Genomic DNA, 20,094 nt, shown 5'->3' with positions numbered 1-20,094 from the left:
AAAAAAGCAATAAAAAGTAACTCTACAAGTATGTCAAGAATAAGAGGAAGACCAAAGAAAGCATAGATCCTTTAAGGAATGTTTATCCTTTAAGGAATGTAGAAAACAATCTAGGTACAGATGATGCAGAGAAGGCTGGAGTATTTAACATCATTTTTAATGCAAGTCTTCACAAATAGGGCAGCTACTAGAAGATAAGTGCAACTGGATGCAATGATAGAGAAGGCAGCAGTAATTGCAGAATAGGTTAGGGATTACTTAAGGAAGCTAGATGCTTTCAAGTCAGCAAGGCTGGATGGCATGTACCCGAGGGTAGGGAAGGAATTGGCAGGGGTAATTTCAGAGCCATTATCTATCCTCTGAAAACTTGTGGAGGTTGGCTGAGGTCCAGGATGAGTGAAAAAAAGGGTAAATACAGTGCCAATCTTTAACAATGGGAAAATGAAATATCCAAAAATTACAGACCAGTCAGCCTGACTGATACCTAGAAAGAACATGGAGAAAGTTCTCAAGAAATTCATTTCAAAGCACCTAGAGAAAAACAAGGTGATCAGGTACAGCAAGCATGGATTCACCAAGAGCAAGTGACGCCTGACCAATCTGATTTCCTTCTCTGATAAGGTGTAAGGCTCTGTGGATGGGGAGGCGGCGGGAAGATGTGGGGGCAAAAGAGTGTTGGATGTTATATAATTCAACTTCCACAAGGCCTCTGACACTACCTGCCTCAACATTCTCATCAACAAGCTAAGGAAGTACAGACCAAATGAAGGTACTGCAGGGTGGACAAAACAGGTTGTATCATTGTGCTCAATGAGCTGTCATCAGTGGCTTAAATGTCTACCTGGGAGAAGATATCATGTAGAGTTCCTCAGGGGCCTGTTCTGGATCCAGTCCTGTTCAACATCTTCATTAATGATTTGGATGTTGGAACAGAGTGCACAACTAGCAGATTTTCAGATGACACCAAGTTAAATGGAGTTGCACACTCTGAAGGGCAAGGCTAGGATCCAAAATGTGCTGGGTATACTGGAGAAATGGTCCAGAATCAACCAAATGAAATTCAACAAGGATAAGTGCAAAGTCCTGCACTTGGGATGGAATAATTGCATGCACAAATACAGACTGGAGAATGGTTGGTTAGGCTGCACTATTGCAGAACAGAGCCTGGGGTTTACAGGGGACTAGAAGCCGAGTATGAGCCAATGGTGCACTCTTGTTGCAAAAAGTCAGTAAGATACTGGTTTGTATTAACAGGACTGACTGTCACTTGCTAATAAAGGCAAGTGATCTTTCCGCTCCGTTCAGCACTGGTGGGGCCTCACCTGCAGTGCTGTGTCCAGTTTTGGGGTCCACACTTCAAAACGGATGTATTCAGATTGAAAAGAGCACAGCGAAAGGCCTGGGAAGCAAGATTTATGAGAAAAGGCTAAAAGACCTGTTATTATTTAGTTTGGAGAAGAGAAGATTATGGGGGAAGTTGATAACTGCCTTCAAATACCTGAAGGGGGATTATAAATAAAGAGGGTGGAGATGGACTTATCTCCACGGGACAGAACTAGGGAGAAATGGGCTCAAACTGCAGCAGGAGAAGTTCTGGTTAGAGATTAGATTAGGACAAACTTTTTGACTGCTAGGTTAGTTAAACAGTATAACAGACTAACTAGAGAAGCTGTAAAATCTCCATCCCTGGAAGTTTTCAAGAGCACATTAGATAGATATTTAGCTGGGACAGTTTATTCAGAGATGATCCTGCCTTGAACAGGCAAGCTGGACTAGATGACCTCATATGGTCCCTTCCAGTTCTACTTTCCTAGCATCCTATGTTCTCTAAATAGTAGAGGTACAAGTAGCATTTAGGGCCATATACATATTTTAGATCCTATATATGGTTGCAATCCACTTTGAAAGATGTGTAACTCCATCTAAATCCTTAAAAGATTAGCCTGAGAAAAACCATGACTGGCAACTGTGAGGGGGGATGGTAGGAAGAGAGAAGAACAGGACCCTTTCCATATTTTTTGTCCAATGGCCTAATGGTTAGGGCACTCGTCCAGGGAGTGGGAGACCCAGGTTATAGGCACCATCACTCTGTGGGGGTTGACAACAAAACTCCAGGCTGGGCTAAGGCAGGGCCGCTAATGGAAGGTGGCCCACCGGACAGCCAGGAGATGAGCAAAAAGGAGCAAATGGAGGACAGCAAGCAGGAAGAGCCTGAGATGGGTACTGTCCTGAAAAGGAGAGTGCTCTGGGTTCTGGCCCTGCCTGCACTGGTGTTTAACTGTTTAATCCAATGACTACTTAATACAAAATGTAGAAATAGCATAGGGGTAGCAGCTCAGGTACCCAATCTTATATCCTAGGAATAAGTATTACTACACTATTGGGCTAAAAGGCAAGGCAGCCCTCTTTCTCCTGACTCCTCTCTTCCTCCCTCCAGAGTTGCCACTAATGATTTTTCTCTGAGACTTAAGAGGAATTACAAGCCTCTCTGGCAGAACAGGAATTGCAACATGGTATAAACAGCTTTCAAGGATCTCTTCCGGGCATATTCAAAAGAACAAAGCAAGCTGCAGTGCAGGAGAATCTAAAATCTGCACATCTACACATAAATGCATAATTAGCACTTAGCCACCTGAAGGGGGAGTTGAATTTGGCCTATATGTGTAATCAGTTAATTATTAACGTTCTGAAATACATGCCTTAAATGCAAGTCATAAGGAGTTCAATATTTAGTTTAGCAAAAAAAAACAGTAAATGCAAATTATTATGGTTAAGGATAATAATCTAGCAAAATAAAAAAATAACAAAATTCAGTGAAAAAAAATGGAAGTTGGAAAAGCACTGGAAATACAGTGCAATTTTTTAAGCGAGAGTTTGTAAATGTAGACCAAATGTCTTTCCAAGAGATGTACAGCAGGTCAACAACAGATAATTAGATTTGGCACAGTAAACACTGGGAAGAATGATCTGCAATTAATTAGGTCAGACTAGCAAGTTTCATTATGGTCATAAAATCTATTCATTTATGAAAGGCTATTTTATTAGTTTTGAATTCCTTTCTTTCCGTCTTTCATGTAAAATTGAGAAGCAGGTAGAAAAAGGGTTGCATACGTCATAATCACAAAGGCCACGCTATATCTTAGTCCCATTGAGGAGATTCAGAACCATGTTGTGACAGTTCTGGAATCTGTTCCTTTCAGGTCTGTAACCAATATTGGTGGGGGATGAAGGATAAAAAAAAAAAAAAAAAAAATCACTCATAAGATTGGATCAAAGATCCTGTGTTAACCTCTTCCTTCTTCAGGATGCTATGTTGATGACACTGTCATCTGTATACTAGGATCATACTAGGCCTGCTATTTTTTCAGGTCTTTTGGGTTCGGTGTGGGGGACAGGGACAGATGAATGCTTTCCTTCTTTCACTTCATTTAAATGATAGTCTTTCGTGGCCTGAATAAACAAAGATGAATGCTTACTGGATATCCATCTTGGTATATTGCATCTCTCTCATGCAGGTAATCTCCCCCATGGGAGACTTTAATCAATTAAGATTATTTGGCTTCTTTAGTCATAGTTCACTAATATGGGAATTGCTATACTGAACTGCCTCGATGTGCCCAGTAATTAAGGAAAAGTATTCCTTTGCACTCATTTCTGAATTTACCTCCTTTCAGTTTTACTGAATTTCTTGCTTCTTTGTTCAAGGACAGGGGAATGGTCCCCATCCACTTTCATTATTTTTAATCACATCCCTTCTTATTGGTCCTCCTTATAAGGCAAACAACCCAACATTTTCAGTCTTTTGCTGGAACAGGGACTTTCCATACTCCCCTCAGTCTTTCTTGATACCTTTTTTCTGACCCCACCTAATTCAGTAGTATACTTCCTGAATACCAGTGACCAGCAGTGAACACAGACTTCCGGACACCTCTGATTTGCATAACCATTAATTTAATTGTTTTCGTGAACAGATTGTGCACAGTCTTCTCTGAGAAAAATGAATCAGGCCTATGGTTTGTTTGCTTTTTGCTGCTGACTCCCTTATTTGTGGTATAACCCTAAAGGAGTTGAGAGCGGTGGAGAACTAAATGGAATGAGCTCTCTGAAAGACAGAGATTTACTTTGGTCGATTTGAGACGGGACTTTTTCCAATTTAGAGGGTACTGTTGGAAAGCAGCTGTCTAGCTCATCTTCTCAGTCAGAGTTGTTCAAGTATTATTATCTCAAATGTGATCAACAACTCAGGGGGGTAGACAGCAAAAGAAAATGCCCTTAAAATGGCTATCGGGGTGGGGGGACATCATGCATTTGGAGGAGATGCATGAAAAGGCATTGCTCAACACATTTGCTCCTTCTGGCATTAAGTTGTAAAACAAATCTCACAACGTAGTGGGCAAGCAAACTGGCTTTGTGTTCAAAATGGTCTTTTCTGCTTTGCATGCTTCGTCAACCAGGAAGACAGCTATAGAGAGCAGCCCTCTGAAGAGCTAGAAGTACTGGAAGAAAAAGTTCTCTGGTACAGAGATTTCTGACTGGTTGTTCTTGTTTTTTCTTTAAAAACTTTCTGAAGAGATGGGATTTTCTTTTTGTTTTGTTTTTTCCTTTTAATTATGGGAAGAAGAAAAAAAGTCCTGCAGCAAAGAGACTTTCAGAGACAGCCGTGAAAAATGCAGAATGAAAAGTGATATAAGCCTGATAGTAAGACAAAACAGAAAGCTTACATGGGAGGAAGAAGGGAAGAAAGTCTCTCTACTAAGTAATTTCTGGATGCAAGAGAGGGTCCCCAGGATCCATGAGCAGAGCAATATAAATTCTCTCATAATAGATTCTGAAAAAGTTGCTCTGAACATCAGATCAGTAGGACACTTCCTAAAGAACATACTGTTAACTACAAGATTATATATGGTCGTAAACAGTACATTTAGGACTAACATTTTACACAGAAAAAAAAAATTTTGTTTTCCTGCTCCATAGGGACTTGGGTTGGCTGTCATGCTGTTGCAACTATTCTTCCCAAACCAAGCATTTCAAAACAGCAAGTATGTTTTGTACATGAAGCTTATCTGTGGAATATTCACGAATGAATATTGAGACAGTCAGCACTACTGTCCTGAAATAAAACACTCAGAATAAAACAGCATAAAATAAAACAACTCTGAAAGCTTTCTATACCTTCACAGACTTTAAACAATGAAGGGATTCTGCTCAAACTGGAATTAAAAATAATTAGCCTTCATACTGACACCTAACATAAAGATCAGCCCCAACTGAAGGAAGGCTTTGGAAAAATATGACCATGGAAACATTTAACAATTTTATCCACAGTAGTTGTCACCTAAAGCCCCTGTAAAATTTGACATTGGTACTAGTGTCCAGAAATTCGAAAGTTTCCAAAAGTAACTTTAAACTGGCTGAACTGTGTATATGTATTTTGGATTATCATTTATAGAGTTAAATATTTACCTTAAATTTCTTCCTAAAATTGCAAAAAATTCTTACCGCTGTTCAGAAATATATTGGTTGGTTATTTTCAAATCTCAGTCAAAGATATCTTAAATGATTCCCAAAGAAAGAAAAAAAATGTGCATAAAGGACTTTACAACAGTAAATAACGTCCTTATATTAGCTCAAAATTTTGAAGAAACAAGCAATATGACATGTTCCATGAAGGTTCACTAGCTGAGCTGAGCTGATCTGGGAGAGAAAATGAGAACTAACCAAACTTATTAAAAGAATGCCTACAAAAACTAATGTAAAATTCTCCCCCAAAATGACCTTATTCCACTTCACGGAATTCAGCCATGGTAACAGTAATACACGTGCTAACTCTGGAGAACTACCAAAAACAAGCCTCTTGACAAAATACCGTTTCTACAATTGTGTGCGTCTGCCTATGGATATACCCATAAACAGGGTACTTTTTTGTTTGTTTAAATAAACAACAACAAAATAGCTTTTTTAACTAAATACTGTAGAATTTCTGAGAGTTCCCTCTATTATTTCCATTCGTGAAATGGCATTGTACAAAGGCACTTAAAAAATAATCTCCTCTTAGTAAATCCTATAACCACAGATACCAAAAGCTGAGGCTATCATATTAAAAAAGAAAAGCTCTTTATCCATATGCAAGACAGAAGATATCCCATTTCCTTAAACTTACATTAACACCTCTACTGATGGAAGAATTCAACATTATTTTAAAACTATGAGGATAATCTCTAGATTACATGAAGAAATTAGCAACCACTAAAAGATGGCTCAAGTGTTGTGTCACAACTCTTTAATAAACTCTCCATTAAAACTTTTAAAAGGAGAAAGTTGTTAGGATTAATAAGACTGCTCCCTTGCCTAGAAGAATACTATAATGTAAAAAATAGTGGAATAATTTAAGATGAGTGAATGCAAATAGCAAAGGATACAACATTAATGGGTATTACCATTTTATCTTTTAAATTAGATATTATTTCTAATACTTCAGCAAGCAATTCTTGTATATTGATCTGATGCATGTATTCTGTACTACAAGCCTTCATGAAGTTTGACATATGCTCATTGTAAACCTATTTATGTTCACTATTATCACTAAGATGATCAGACAAAAGAATAGTCTGCAATCAATTTTAAAGAGATGCACAACAAAACAAAACTAAATAACACATACTGGAGGCCTGCCAGGACGGCCCCTTTTTCTTTTTCCTTTGACTTCTGTTTCTTCAAGCTCACTGCCAGCATCTGAATGCGCAGTAGTTTCATTTGTAGAATCCCTAGGGAAAAAATACTAGTTAAATTAAAATTATTTGAAACTAACAACCTATAATTGACTCTCTGATTAATATTTAGTTCTAACCCAGAACAGAATAAATCAGCCTTTAAAAGCCTTAGGTCACATTTACTCTGCAAATTAATCAATTAAACATTGCTACCTTTGGAGAAATGCTAAGTTATGTAAGATTTATTGAGTTAGAAACCAAGGAATTTACATTATAAGCTCTCAGACATGAAGACATTTAATTAACTCATTCTTTTAAAGTGAAGTTCTACTTTGAAAATTGACTGCAGTAAACAGCACCTTCTTATCAGATCTACTGCATGTATATATTCTGGATTATAACTTTAGTGAAAAAAATAAAGATTTTAACTACTTTTTACTCGTGTTAGCCTTGAGACCCAGTACAGCTATGGAAAAATTACCTGGATTCTAGTCTAGCTCATACATCTTTAAAACAGTTAAGTAAATCCAAACTAAGGCCCAACTCTATTCTCAGCTGTACTTGATGATAATGATATTGCACACATACAATTAACAGCAGGATTAACCTTGCAGAAACATTAATACTGGTGATGATGAGGAAGCAGGAAAGAACTCACTATGACATTCTTATTCCAAATCAAGTTTGTGATTCTGGCAGCTAGGGAAGACTGTTCATGCGTACAATGAGTAAGTTTGGTCTGAAAGTTATGAAGAGACTATAAATGTGGAAACCCACAGTGCCATTTTTTCCAGTCACTTTTCAGAGTAGGACCACACTTTAAATAGAAAAAAATGTTACCTTAAGATCTCCTTTCTTCTAGAAGCCAGGTCCACAGATCCTACTATGGTTCTTCAATCAGGGGGCTGCTGCTTGGAGAAACCAGACCTGTCAGTGATCTTCTGGGGCACTAGGTTTTGCCCCTGAAGAGCCCACAAGTGAAACTATTTCCCAAGCTGATGTGAACTGAATTATTTTAACTTCAACTTGAATGATCAAACTAACTTAAGATCTCTGTGGATCACCAATTAATTGTGGCAGAGCACCAGATCCATCTTTCAGAGTTATTAAGCCCTGTTTTTAATCACGTTATTGTAAATCCAGTGTAATCTGTAAATCTTGTGAGAGGGACAAAAAAACCAGGCTCATTTTGCTACGATTATGCTTCAATTCAAGTAAGCATGGATTAGATCTATGGATCTGGCACATAGGAAAGAGAAAATTTCAACCAATAAATGTTACTATCCTCCTTCATAGCCAGGCCCACAGATCTTCCCAAAAGTGGCTTTTATCAGAAATGCTATATAAATTCATATGGAAGTACTAGCAGTAAAGTAAAGCTAACATTTAATTATTTACAGCTCCATAAGCATTACTGCATCACAGTTAAGATTGTGCTACTATTTTATCTTTAGTATGACCTTTGTAATCTTCCATTTCTATTATCTCCTGATTATATTTGTAAATCAATAATAGGAATTATAAATCTAAATGTTTGACTTTAAAGGACACTTAAGAAAAAGTCACTGTATTCAGATTTTTAAGCATCTTACTTTTGTTGTTATGAAAACACACATTAAAATTTTAATCTTTATTTTCAGATTAATAAAAGCACTTACTTGCAGGAAGAAACATTCAGAAATAAATGATTAACAAAACTAGCTTACTTAACACTGAATGGAATCAAATCAGTTTGCAACAGCAGAGCAAATATGATAGAGTTGATACGAATGCCTATAACACTGATATTGGTTATTGATGCATCTAAACCTTATTCAAGGGTAGATACCTCACACCTTGTAACTAATAAAGGCTGATGACAGATGTGGGGAACCCCTCCACACAAAAAAAGCACTTTATTGGAAGCAGCAGCATGTTTCAACCTTGCTCTGCAGCATCTGTATAGATCAGGCATTTCAGTGGGGCTTCTTGGCTCTCATCTAAAGCTGATTCAAATCAGCTATCAGATAAGAGTACCAAAAAAGCCCCGCGAAAGCGCCCAATCTAGATAGATGTTAGGCAAGCAGGATCCAACTAACGTGATGCCTGTTCTGGGCATGTGCTGGGCTTGGAACAGGGGCATGCTGAGTTTAAAGTAAAGCACCATTTTGGGGGGTGTTTTTTACATCTGTAAGCAGCCAAAGACTAAAGACCCAAGTTGACGTCAAGACAGCCACCACTTTTCTACAGCTTTTTCAGATGGAAAAGGGGGTAACACTTGAAAGCTTGCCTACCATCTGCTATTGCTTCCAAAAGTACTAAAGCCAGGCTTTCTCTATGGAAGACGAAAAACACCAGGTGTTAGAGAATAACAGAACATGGGATACAGGAGTGGAGGTCATTAGGAGGCTCTTTGTACTTTTGCCACAGCAGGCCTCTAGAGCTCGTAAGCTCTACACAACCTTTCCTCATCCTGAAAGATCCTATAGTCCTGACAGATCAAAGGATTCCTCAATAAGGTTACAGTTTTGTTGCAGTATTTTTTGGTAAGTTCCATAACAGATGTGCAGGGAATAAAAAAGTTCCAATGTTTACAAAAAGGAAAGTGATTTTTGCTGTTTTCATAGCACCATCATCCATAAGAGCTAATAAAGTGTTGCTTTTTAACACCAGCAATACTAAGATGAACCATTCAAGCCACGGACTACTGAAAAGTTTAGCTGTTAAATCAATTAAACTAACAGGAAAAGGTGGCTAGCATTTGCAATTCATTTTCCTTGATTCTGAAGCATGCTGCATATACTGAGGTTATCATCCTTGCTTTCGTGCCTCTCTTGGGCAGTAGTGTTACTGGACAGTGATGAACTTCTCAAAAGAAACAACTACCATTGGAAAGGAAACTCTAAGCCAAACTAAACGTCAACAATGTTGAAGCACTTTATATTAGAAACTGAACTAGAGCAGGCACCAAACTGGACTTTTTCCAATGCATCATCTTCAAACGTTGGAATTCCATTAGAAACCTTTATTAACGCAAGTTTGAGATGTTTGTTTGTTTGAGATTAGAAATGCAGCACTCCCTAAAAAATCTGGCAGCAGGCTAATAAAAACTTTAAGGCACCTTCCATGTAGACTTCAGTTTGATGACTGCTTTCAGAAAGGGTTTTCTTGAATAACAAGCATTCAGCTGTTTGACTTCAGAATGAGTCCAGCTAGCAAAGCTGGCCCAAACATTTACCACTTTGGGCACTCCCAATTTCTGCTTTTTTGACATTATCTTGGAGCAAATGTTTCCATGACTGATAATTTCTGATAATCCGCAAAAACAGACCACATTTTCAACTGCTGAACTACAGTTAGCATTACACACACTTCTTTAAAAAATTCCATTGACATAAAGACAGACGTCTTAAAAATGGTGTTCCACCTTACGATTACTGGTGAAGGTGGAATTGCAGATACTCTCCCCTTTGCCTACAGCAGTAGGAGCCAATATTTCTCGGAAGGCGTGCTACAAATGAGCCCTGCACCCTTCCCAAGTTTCACTGCCTGAAATGATGCTTTGCTTTCTGCCCAATATGCCACTGTGCTGCCTGTCTTCTTCCTGATCTGCCACGTGCCGCACAGAGGATGTGAAGTATCTGCAAAAGAACAACATGGCACTGCTACAGTATTTAGCATCAAGTGGTCTGCAGCATCTGTTGTCTCATCTGCACCAAGACTAATTCCAAGACAATCTTTCAACTCTTCTTTCAGATCATTTACAACTTGTAAAAAGCTTTGGTAAACATATTTTTTCTCAGTTGATCTGAACAAGGTATGACATCAATGTTTTTTGTTTTGAAGAGCTTTGCAAAGAGCTTTTAATAGTAAGGATCTCAAGGCCATGAAGTGGAACATTAACATTGCCAAAAGGCTATGCAAGTCAGTAATCTTCTGTTCTATGATGCATTTGTTCTTCTGTTTTCACAGATGATAGCCCATGACCATTTTCTGTACTTGTCTTTCATACTGCAGATTTGGCCACTTGGATCTACTATTTATGAACTCTTAAAAAGGCTGCCACTGCATGCTTTCTGCTTAAAATCCACATTACCCACTGTATAAAACATCAAGCTACCACTAACATGAAATATCATTGGATACTTCACACTCCTCTACTTAGCATTTGCACTTCCTACTTTATTCACACTTGCTATAATCATTTGTGCCTCCTTTTCACCTCAAGAGCACTCTCCCGTTTCCCCTGGTGAACTACATATCTCACTGGCTGAACTTCACTGCTACATATATTCATGCTTGCTTCATACTTAAAACAGCAAAGTGATAACCTTATGGAGAGACCAACTGATTTGATTTGATATCAGCACGTGACATGGTGTGTATTCCAGAGGAAACGAAAAATGGACTTCATTTTAGTCATTTGCAAATTTTCATGTTGTTTATTCAGGTTTGTGATTTCTATATGTTCTGCGATTGCTGTAACAAACTCCTAGCTTTCCTTATGGCCACAGTCCCCGAGACATAAAGCCCAAATAACACATTGGGAAATAAGAGTTACATGTAACTCTCATATCTAAATCCCTAAGGAGTGAGAATCCATACAGCTCTGTTCAGCTTACACTGCTGAAACTCATGCTTTTAGTTCTGGAGAGTGCTAGGTAGTGTGTTAGCCAATACTGAGATCGAAATGCTAGAATGGTGGTCACAGAAGAAGTTGAATTTTCTCCTATTTATAAGCAAAGCATTCTTCTGATGTAGTGGGGGGAGGTGGTGAAGGGTAGCCTGATCTCCTTGATAGGAGCAGCCTCAGTAAAACTTTGACAGCATCTGAGAGCTTGGGAGTTTCTTTCCAAGCCACAGAGCTTCTATAGAAGCAGGAGAGCTGTCCTCCGCGCTGGAAAGCCTGGCCCACTCCTGCTCCACTCAGTCCAAGATTCCCCCTCCGTACTCCAATGTGTTCCTCCCCTCCCATGTCAAATGTACAGTCTTCTTTCTCTGTTACCTTAAATACTGACACTTTCCCCTATTTCCCCCTTCATGAAGGAAGACTAGGGGCTAGCCCTGCCCCTGTTTTAAATATGCACCCAATACTTCCCTGTGACAGAGCAAACTCTTTAATAAAAAGAAAAAACTTAAGAAGCTAGACCCAACAGATCTTCCCAGGGAAGTGGGAGTGTGTGTGGAAGTGTATGCGTGTGTGTGTGTGCACGCGTCTGAGAGTTTGTTTGTTTAATTCAATTTTCCATATTCCAAGCCAAATAAGCCAAAACAAATTCCAAATCCAAGAGTCAGTGCAGCACCATAAGTGGCCCTACTACCGACAAACATCCTCCACCCCATCTGGGGCTTCAGATGTTTCCAAAACCTTTGGCAGGCCCAAGTTTGGGGTTCGGATGCTCCCAAGTTTTCTTGCCCTCAGCCGTAAAGCCCAGGGGCAAGCCAAGGAGGAGTCTCATTTCCATAAAGTGAGCTTAAAGCCAAGACCTTCCCACTCCAGCAGCTAAGTGGGAGATTTACTATACATTACCTTGGCAGGTACTAACCCCGTGCCAGGCCAGCGGTCTTCACCGGTGCAGCTAGGAAGACCACATCCGTGGTCATGGTGTTTCTCTTGCAAGGTAAACATAGGCTATGCTTGATTTGAGCCTTCAAGAGGCTGATAAACTTTTTTTTTGGTTTATATAAACTAAACCTTCCTCATCCTCATCCCAGGGAAGATGGAGAAGCAGTGTTCAATGAGGCGAGGTAAATGCAGTATATCTTACCATCAGGCTCAGCCTTCTGAGAAGGCACCAGACAAAATGTGCCCTTGAAGCATTAAGAAGTGCAGTGTGGTGATCATCATCATGATGGCTACCTCAAAGAGAAATAAGACTCACCCTAGGATCTGCACAGGCTCTAGAGCAGGTTCCTCCAGACTGATCCTCAGGATATAAGTAAGCAAGCAAGCATGGATAGCAAGACTGATACTTCAAGGCAGGGCTGTCCAACTGGTGACCCACAGACTGCATGGGGCTCCCAAGGAATTAAACTGTGCCTCTCAGGCTCTACATCTGGGTGTCACTCCCGTTGATTTTTGCTGCTGCCACCAGAGTCCCTAGGCTCCCCCTGTTTCCAGCTTCTACTGGCTGTGGCCCAAGGGGTCCGGAGACAGCCCACTGTTTGTGCTGGGGCAGTGCAGTGAAGCAGGAAATACCTGCTGCTTGGCAGCAAGATGGGGGGGACATGATACAGGGTGGTGGGTCCTATAGTGCAGCATATCTGCACATGCCAGATGCCTCCATGGCACAGTAAGTCCACATGGGTGGGGGTCTGCACAACATGTCGGAGACTTAGGAGGTGCAGGGTGAAGGAAGGGGGGCTTACACGGCACACTGGGGGCATTGGTGTGGTGTGGGGAGGCTCACAACAGTGTGCGATTGGGAGTCCTGCAACCCACAGACACTTAAGAAACCTATTAGGAGGCAGTTTCAGAAGCTCACTCCTCTTCTTAGACACCTAGTTTCAAGTCTAGTTTTTTCCTTCCATGTTTATATTCACTTATTTTTGTGTCAGCACTGCAATTTAGCTTGAATAGTTTATCTCCCTGATCTATCTCTACAGATTAGTCAGATCCACTCTCAGACTTCACTTGTAAACCAAACACTTTCACATTCCTTTAACACAGGCTCTCCATTTCTTGGTCATCCTAGTAGTCCATTCTCTCCATCTGCTCCAGTCTGAGTTAAATCCTTCTTGCACATGAAGGACTGGAATTGTACACAAGGTACTCCAGGAGAGATCTCACCAATACCCTGCACAACAGAATCAATACTTCCCTAACTTTACTGGAAATACCTTGACTGATGACCACTGGGATGGTTTTTACATTTTTCATAACCACATCTTAACTGATGTGGCTCTCAGCCATCCTGTGACCGCAGTTTACCCAAGTCTCTCATCCTCATTTTTTTCCAACTGGGGAATACCCAACCAAGAGCAGATATTCTTAGTTTTAGTCTAACTGCCTGTCCTCGAATTCTGTACTACTAATTTTCACCCCATTCCACTATTATAGTCCTCAAGGTCATCCAGTTCTTTCTGTACAATATCCAATTCCTCTTTTATTGACGATCCCTTCCAACTTTTTATCATCAGAGCATTTCATTAATGCATTCCTGTTTCTTGTGCCAAGGTAATTTATAAGAATACAGAATAAGCAGCTATGAGATTGTCCCAAAACCAATCCTTAAGAAACTCCACTAGTAAAACACATTGCATAATACCCCACTTTCCATTTACCTTCATGCCTTTTGAACCACTTTTAAAGGAAGAAATGATTACGGTCTTACACGTTATTAAGCTTAGGAGGTTTATAGGTACCTTTATTACTTTCCTCTCTTTCTTTAATACCAGTAATTGCTATTTTCCAGTGATATGCTATGACCCTCCAACCTGAATGAAGTTCTGAGTTTTGCTTCCATCATATACACGAGTACTTCTATTTTCATATTTTCATTCTCATGAAATAAAGCAAAAAAAATCTAACATTTTATACCATGTAATTAAGACCAATGGCTCTGCTTTGCAGAAGATTTTTCTGACTTGCTGCAAATTAGAGGAAGAGAAGAACAGTAAAAAATTTTAGGGCTGCAGCTTTCTCTCAAGTAAATGACTGTCAAATCCAGATGCTGCCTCCAAGCAGCATGCAAGCAGGTAACCTTCCAAATCTGTTCTCGTACAAAACCTGCATCATGTAAAGTTTGAATTCACCAATACTCTTGGATTTGGTTTCACTAACAGATAATGTAACAACAAAACTGAATTCAAACTTGCCACCTAAACTTGGGTGCTCTTAAAATTCCTTCCTTCAGCTTACCCATCATATTTCCTAGATCCTCTCTCTAAAGGGCCTCTCCATTCACTGTAATATTCCATACTGTCTAGGTGGGGTAATTAATGAGCTGCCTCATTTAGTCTACATAAACCACTTACACTCACACATGGATACACATAACTAGCCTATTACACAGCAGTAGAAGCTGAAGATCTCTTGTAGGACATGTTGACCTGGCTATAAAGGAGAATGTGCAATTGTAATAACAATTTTCTGGAGTAGGATCCAGCTCATACTTTCTTCTTAAGTCCTCAATGCTGGCAGCAATAAAAAGTAGCAAACATATTTTGTTGACTGCAGCAAAGAGAAAGGAATATACCCAGGGAACAAATGTTGAATGGAGGGCATTTTCATGGATGTTTACAGAATAGAATACTATTTCAAGTGACACAAGTCTGGAGCAGGCACATGAGAAGCACACATCTCACAGTCTTGCACCATTACTATACAATCATAACACCTTCTTAAGCCATCTTTCATCATCTAAAAGATTCACATATAAAAGGAAAAATTTATACTCACTGTAACACTGGCAAATCCGAAGTAATCATTTTTGTAGCACCCTCTGAAGTATTAGAACTACATAGAATTTCTTCTACTGATGCTGTTACAATACAACTCCTTGGTAAATATTTTCGCAAAAGGAATATTAAAGTCCAGTCTACAGAATAAAAAGAAAGGAACATGTAAGTCATGGTCCCAAATGTCCAGTATATTACAGACCAAACACTATTGGCTTTGTATTAAGTTTGCTATTAATCATATGAAATAAGAATTAATGTCTGATGACAACTTAATCATATTCTTGCACATATTTGATTACAACTGGGTCTGCTCCAAACATTTCACAATACTAGGCAATATGACATTTCTTTTATGAAATTATATAAAAGGCATTTATAATACTTTATATGCACTGTGATCTGTTCATAGTCTTATTAATATAGACTTGTACACATATGACTAGAAATTAAAAACTGAAGACATGAATAAAACAGCTTTCCCCCTCAGCCAGATGTGGGTTGAGCCATACCCCAGAATGGCTGGGCTGGGCTGGAGCAAAGTTACACCCACTTCCCCCTTTGGTCTTTCCCTGCTCCCCCTCCGCCCTCCCCTGCACATGGATGGATTAGGGCCAATCTACCCCATTCCCCTCCATGTGGCCAGATCAGGCCCACCAGCAAGATGCAGCCTGCAGATAAACCAGACATTGCCCATCTATCCCACAGGTAAGCAGCATATTTTAAAAAGCTTTTGACAAGGGGGCTGCACAGTGAAGTCTCCAAGGGTGCTGAAGAATTAGAAAAAGTACAGAGAAGGGCAACCAAAATGATCATGGGTATGGAACAGTTGCCAAACCAAGAGAGACTAAGAAAGCTAGGACTTCCATTTAGAAAGAAAAATGCTAAGAAGGGTTATGGCAGAGGTCTACAAAATCAAGACGGATGTAGATGTGAATAGAGAACTATCATTCAAGTCCCAGAACACTAGAACTAAGGGGTACCCGCCAAAATGACTAGGAAACAGGTTTAAAACAAGTGAAAGTATATTTTTATTTATTTATTTTTACAGTGCATGTTTAACATATGAAACTCAGTACAACAGGAGGTTGTAGAGGCAGATACTATAGCCAGGTTCAAAATGGGAATATCGATGACTGATCTATTACACAAGAACAATCAGAGATTTATTCTCTGGTATCTCTGAACTAAACTAAACTGGGCCTAATGTAGAAACTTTCTATTCATAGCTAAGTACATGGAAATAGCATGACAGGGTTTAATTTCAATAAAAAGCCAAGATAATCTTCCACTTATGGCTAAGACAAAAGGAAAAGGGTGGCACCTATGGCCAAGAAGAAGAAAAAGTCTTGCTACGGCCACCAAGATGCATCTGCTAAAAGCCAAGATGATCTCGTTAAGAGAATAGTTGATGAAATCTGTTAACTGATTTCTGGTTAACTGTTCTCTATACCAGGGGCCAATGGCCTTTTGCTGGCATAAGCTAAACCTGGCTGTGGCTGCAGGCCGGAAGTCTTTGCTCCCAAAAGCTGCCAGCTGGCTGCATTTACCCTTCACTGCAGATATCCAACCCCTTTGCATAGAGAGAAGTGTAAATGGGACAAAGCAGCAGGCTCTGCAGTGTTGCAGGGTGTTATGGACGGCACTGGAGATGTCAGGGTGGCAAAGAACACTACTGACTTTTCTACAAACACTTTATTTGCATTGGAGTTTTTAGCTTTAGGGTTTTTTCCCTTAATTTCTTGGGCTGTGTTTTGGATTAGCAAGACTAACTGAACTAGTGTACAAGTCTTTACCTATTTCAGGTTAGAGAAGCTAGAAGGAGAATATTCAGTGACAAAATGGGAAGTCAGCTTGTGCCAGATCTAGAACATACATGCTATGGTTAAAAACTTTTCTTCAATCTAACTTGCAAGTGAGAAGCAATCTAAATATTTTTTGGCCTTGGCAATAAAATCATTCATTAATAACACAAGTTCCTCTTGTCATATCAATGACTCATAATTTAAAATAAACTGTTCTGCTTCCTTGAGAGAACTTCAATCAAATAATGACAGCATAGCATCAGGCAAATTCTCTAATCTTTCCGTATAGGACTACCTTATCAAAAAACAATGCGAATAAAGTAGGTACAAACTAACAATATGCACTCTGGCAATCTTAAAACATTAGCATTTAATACCTAACTTAAGCAGGATATTTAATCTAATCCTAAATTAAGAAAGGACATCTATTTAAGTGTCCTAAAAACTTTCCTACCAATAAAGTTCACACACTTTTGACTAAGCAAGTCAAAGCATTTACATAAAAAAGTAAAATAAAACAGAAGAGAAAAAAATACAATGACAACATGCTACCTTGCATATGCTAAATATTTTTTGGGGGAAATCTCTGGATGCAAAAAATCAGATCCAGCCACCTTCTATACCTGATTCCATCAGGATACTCTGGGTCTCAATTTCACTTTTTAGTAAACATTTCAAATTTTTAATGCCAGATAGATATTCAGGGAATTTTTAATACCAGATACATATTCAGGGATCACTGTATAGGGCAAGCCAACCATTTACATGGACCTTGACTCAGCCATTGCTGGTCATCCCTGCTTCCCCAGCAACCTGTTAGGCTCAGAGACAGCTGTATCTGGTGACTATGACGACTACCTTGGACAAAGCTTCCTCCAAAAGTGAGCCTAAGCAGTTTCATAGTAGATTCATAGGGATACTATGTTAGAAACACGTTGAGCAAGTAGTAAGAGGTACTGACCTACAAAGACATGGGGAAATCTCGACAAAGAGAAAAAGGGTCTGGAGTGAGACTGGCTGAGCTCTTCTGCTCGGAAGGAACTGGAGAACCAAGAGAGAGCTGGGGACATGCAGCCTTGATAAGAGTCATCGAGGAAGCGGTAAAAAAAGGAAACTGGGAAGTCCTGAGGAAGGATATTTCTAGAATGAAATATCCTGCATAGCAGAGCATATTTGGGTGTTGAAACAATCAAGTAAAAGGGAGAAATTTCCAGTTAAATTGTCCAGTATCCACAAAGTGAACTGACTGCTAAGCCCAGGAGTAGGTTAAAAGAAGGGACTACAAATCATTAAGTGTGAAGCCTTTAAATGGCTATGTGAGGGTACACCTTGATCAAACAGGAGGCATGACGCATCGAAGGGCTGAGGACCGAAGGACCTGGAGCAAGAGGCCCACCCAAGAGAAGAACAAGAGCTGACCAGCGTACAGAAACAAATGCAGTGGCAAGATCCTACACTGGATGAAAAAAAATGACCCTGTTACAGAATCATAAATTGGATTACCTAGCCCTCATCCTTGTGAAAGTCTGAAACACCATGCACCCTATCAGGAAGCCACACCACTCCTACCTTTGCTCTTCCCTGTATCACTTGGCACGTCTTTCAAGTAAAATTAAGTCCATCAACTTGTATCTTGCATTACAACATGGCTTGGTGTAGTGTGGAGGGGTAGGGAGGACGGAGAAGCACTTACGTGCATGGTGCAGCAGAGGAGGGACAGAGCCTGCAGCTCAATTGTGGCCTGCGAGGCCCCTGGCTGCTTAGACAGTCCTGACTTGACTCTGTTGACCTTGGCATTGGAAATACAAATGTGTTATTAGGCTATAACTGTTTGGAAACAGGGCCTGCCAACTAGTCATTAAATGCATTTTTCAGGTGTAGAACATTTTTTACAGCTGTCATAACTCTATATTTATACACTGATGGAGCTCAACCTTTTAAAGTGGTGGGCTTGCAACCCAGCTGCATCACTCCTGCACTGCAGTCAGGGTGAACATAGGCCAGCAGTGTGGGGATGCAGTCAGGAAGGCCAACCGTACCTTGTTATGCATCCACAGATGCATCTCAAGCAGGTCCAAGGAGGTGATCCTCCCCCAATATGCGGCACTGGTCAGGCCGCAGTTGGAGTACTGCGTCCAGTTCTGGGCGCCACACTTCAGGAGGGATGTGGACAGCATGGAGAGGGTCCAAAGGAGGGCCACTCGCATGATCAGGGGGCAGCAGGGCAGGCCCTACGAGGAGAGGCTAAGGGACCTGAACCTGTTCAGCCTCCACAAGAGAAGGCTGAGGGGGGAATCTAGTGGCCTATTACAAACTAGTCAGGGGGTGTCAGCAGGAACTGGGGAAGTCCCTGCTCCCCCAAGCACTGCCAGGAGTGACCAGGAATAACTGTCACAAGCTGGCAGAGGGTAGATTTAGGCTAGATATCAGGAGGCGCTACTTCACGGTCAGGGCGGCTAGGATCTGTCACCAACTTCCAAGCGAAGTGGTGCTGGCTCCTATCCTGGGGGTCTTTAAAAGGAGGCTAGATGTACACCTTGCTGGGGTCGTTTGACCCCAGTGCTCTTTCCTGCCATGGCAAGGGGTCAGACTAGATGGTCTACTCAGGTCCCTTCTGACCCTAGAAACTACAAAACTATGAAACTCCTCTCTAGTAGGAGAGGGGAAAGGGAGACAGATGGCTGCCAATGTCAGATGGAAGGAAACATGGGGGAAGAGAGAGCATGCAGCACCTGTCCTGTGCAAAGGGAGAAGGAGAGAGCAGGGCAAGCTGAGGAGGGAAACACTGGCACAAAGCAGGGCAGGGAAGGGGACACATCAGGCTGAGCTGCTTGCTACTGATTCTATGTGCTGTGGGCTGAATCTGGCCCATGGACCAGTTTGCAGCAGTGGCGATCATCTTATCTACAATTATTTATACCTATAAGATCTGTAAAATGCAGGTTTAAAGCAATTTCTCCCACTCTACAGGACTTGCTCTTTTATTTTTTAATACCCTGCTAACTTGGGCTCAGACTTTGTCACTCTTACTGCTCAAATAGTTGCAGTAAGATCAGGGAAGCTATCTGCAGTGTTCTTATACCTCCGGGCTAATTGTGTTTAGTTTTTCCATAATATTTAGTTTCAGCTCGTTTTCAGCCTGCTTTTAACTATATGGTCCCAGAAGGATTTACCTTTCAAATTTGGGGGGGGGGGGGGTT

The 20,094-nt window shown here is 40.4% G+C and overlaps 1 protein-coding gene across 1 annotated transcript in view; it reads right to left on the bottom strand.

The window, feature by feature from the left end:
• The window catches only part of STAG1 (stromal antigen 1), a 295,978-nt gene extending 280,732 nt beyond the window's left edge, over positions 1–15,246 (bottom strand). The window contains exons 1-2 of the mRNA XM_019503764.1: positions 15,091–15,246; positions 6,662–6,764 (exon numbers count right to left, since the gene is read on the bottom strand). Of these exons, the coding sequence (XP_019359309.1) occupies positions 6,662–6,764; positions 15,091–15,119 (132 nt within the window). The 5' untranslated portion in view covers positions 15,120–15,246. The remainder of the gene's footprint in view (positions 1–6,661; positions 6,765–15,090) is intronic.
• Between the last annotated feature and the right edge of the window lie 4,848 nt (positions 15,247–20,094).

The sequence above is a fragment of the Gavialis gangeticus genome, unplaced genomic scaffold, assembly GCF_001723915.1.
Source record: "Gavialis gangeticus isolate Ggan-Ray unplaced genomic scaffold, GavGan_comp1, whole genome shotgun sequence".
NCBI classification, from domain to species: Eukaryota; Metazoa; Chordata; order Crocodylia; family Gavialidae; genus Gavialis; species Gavialis gangeticus.
Note: the sequence above shows the minus strand (reverse complement) of the source record. Positions and strands in the feature narration are given on the sequence as shown.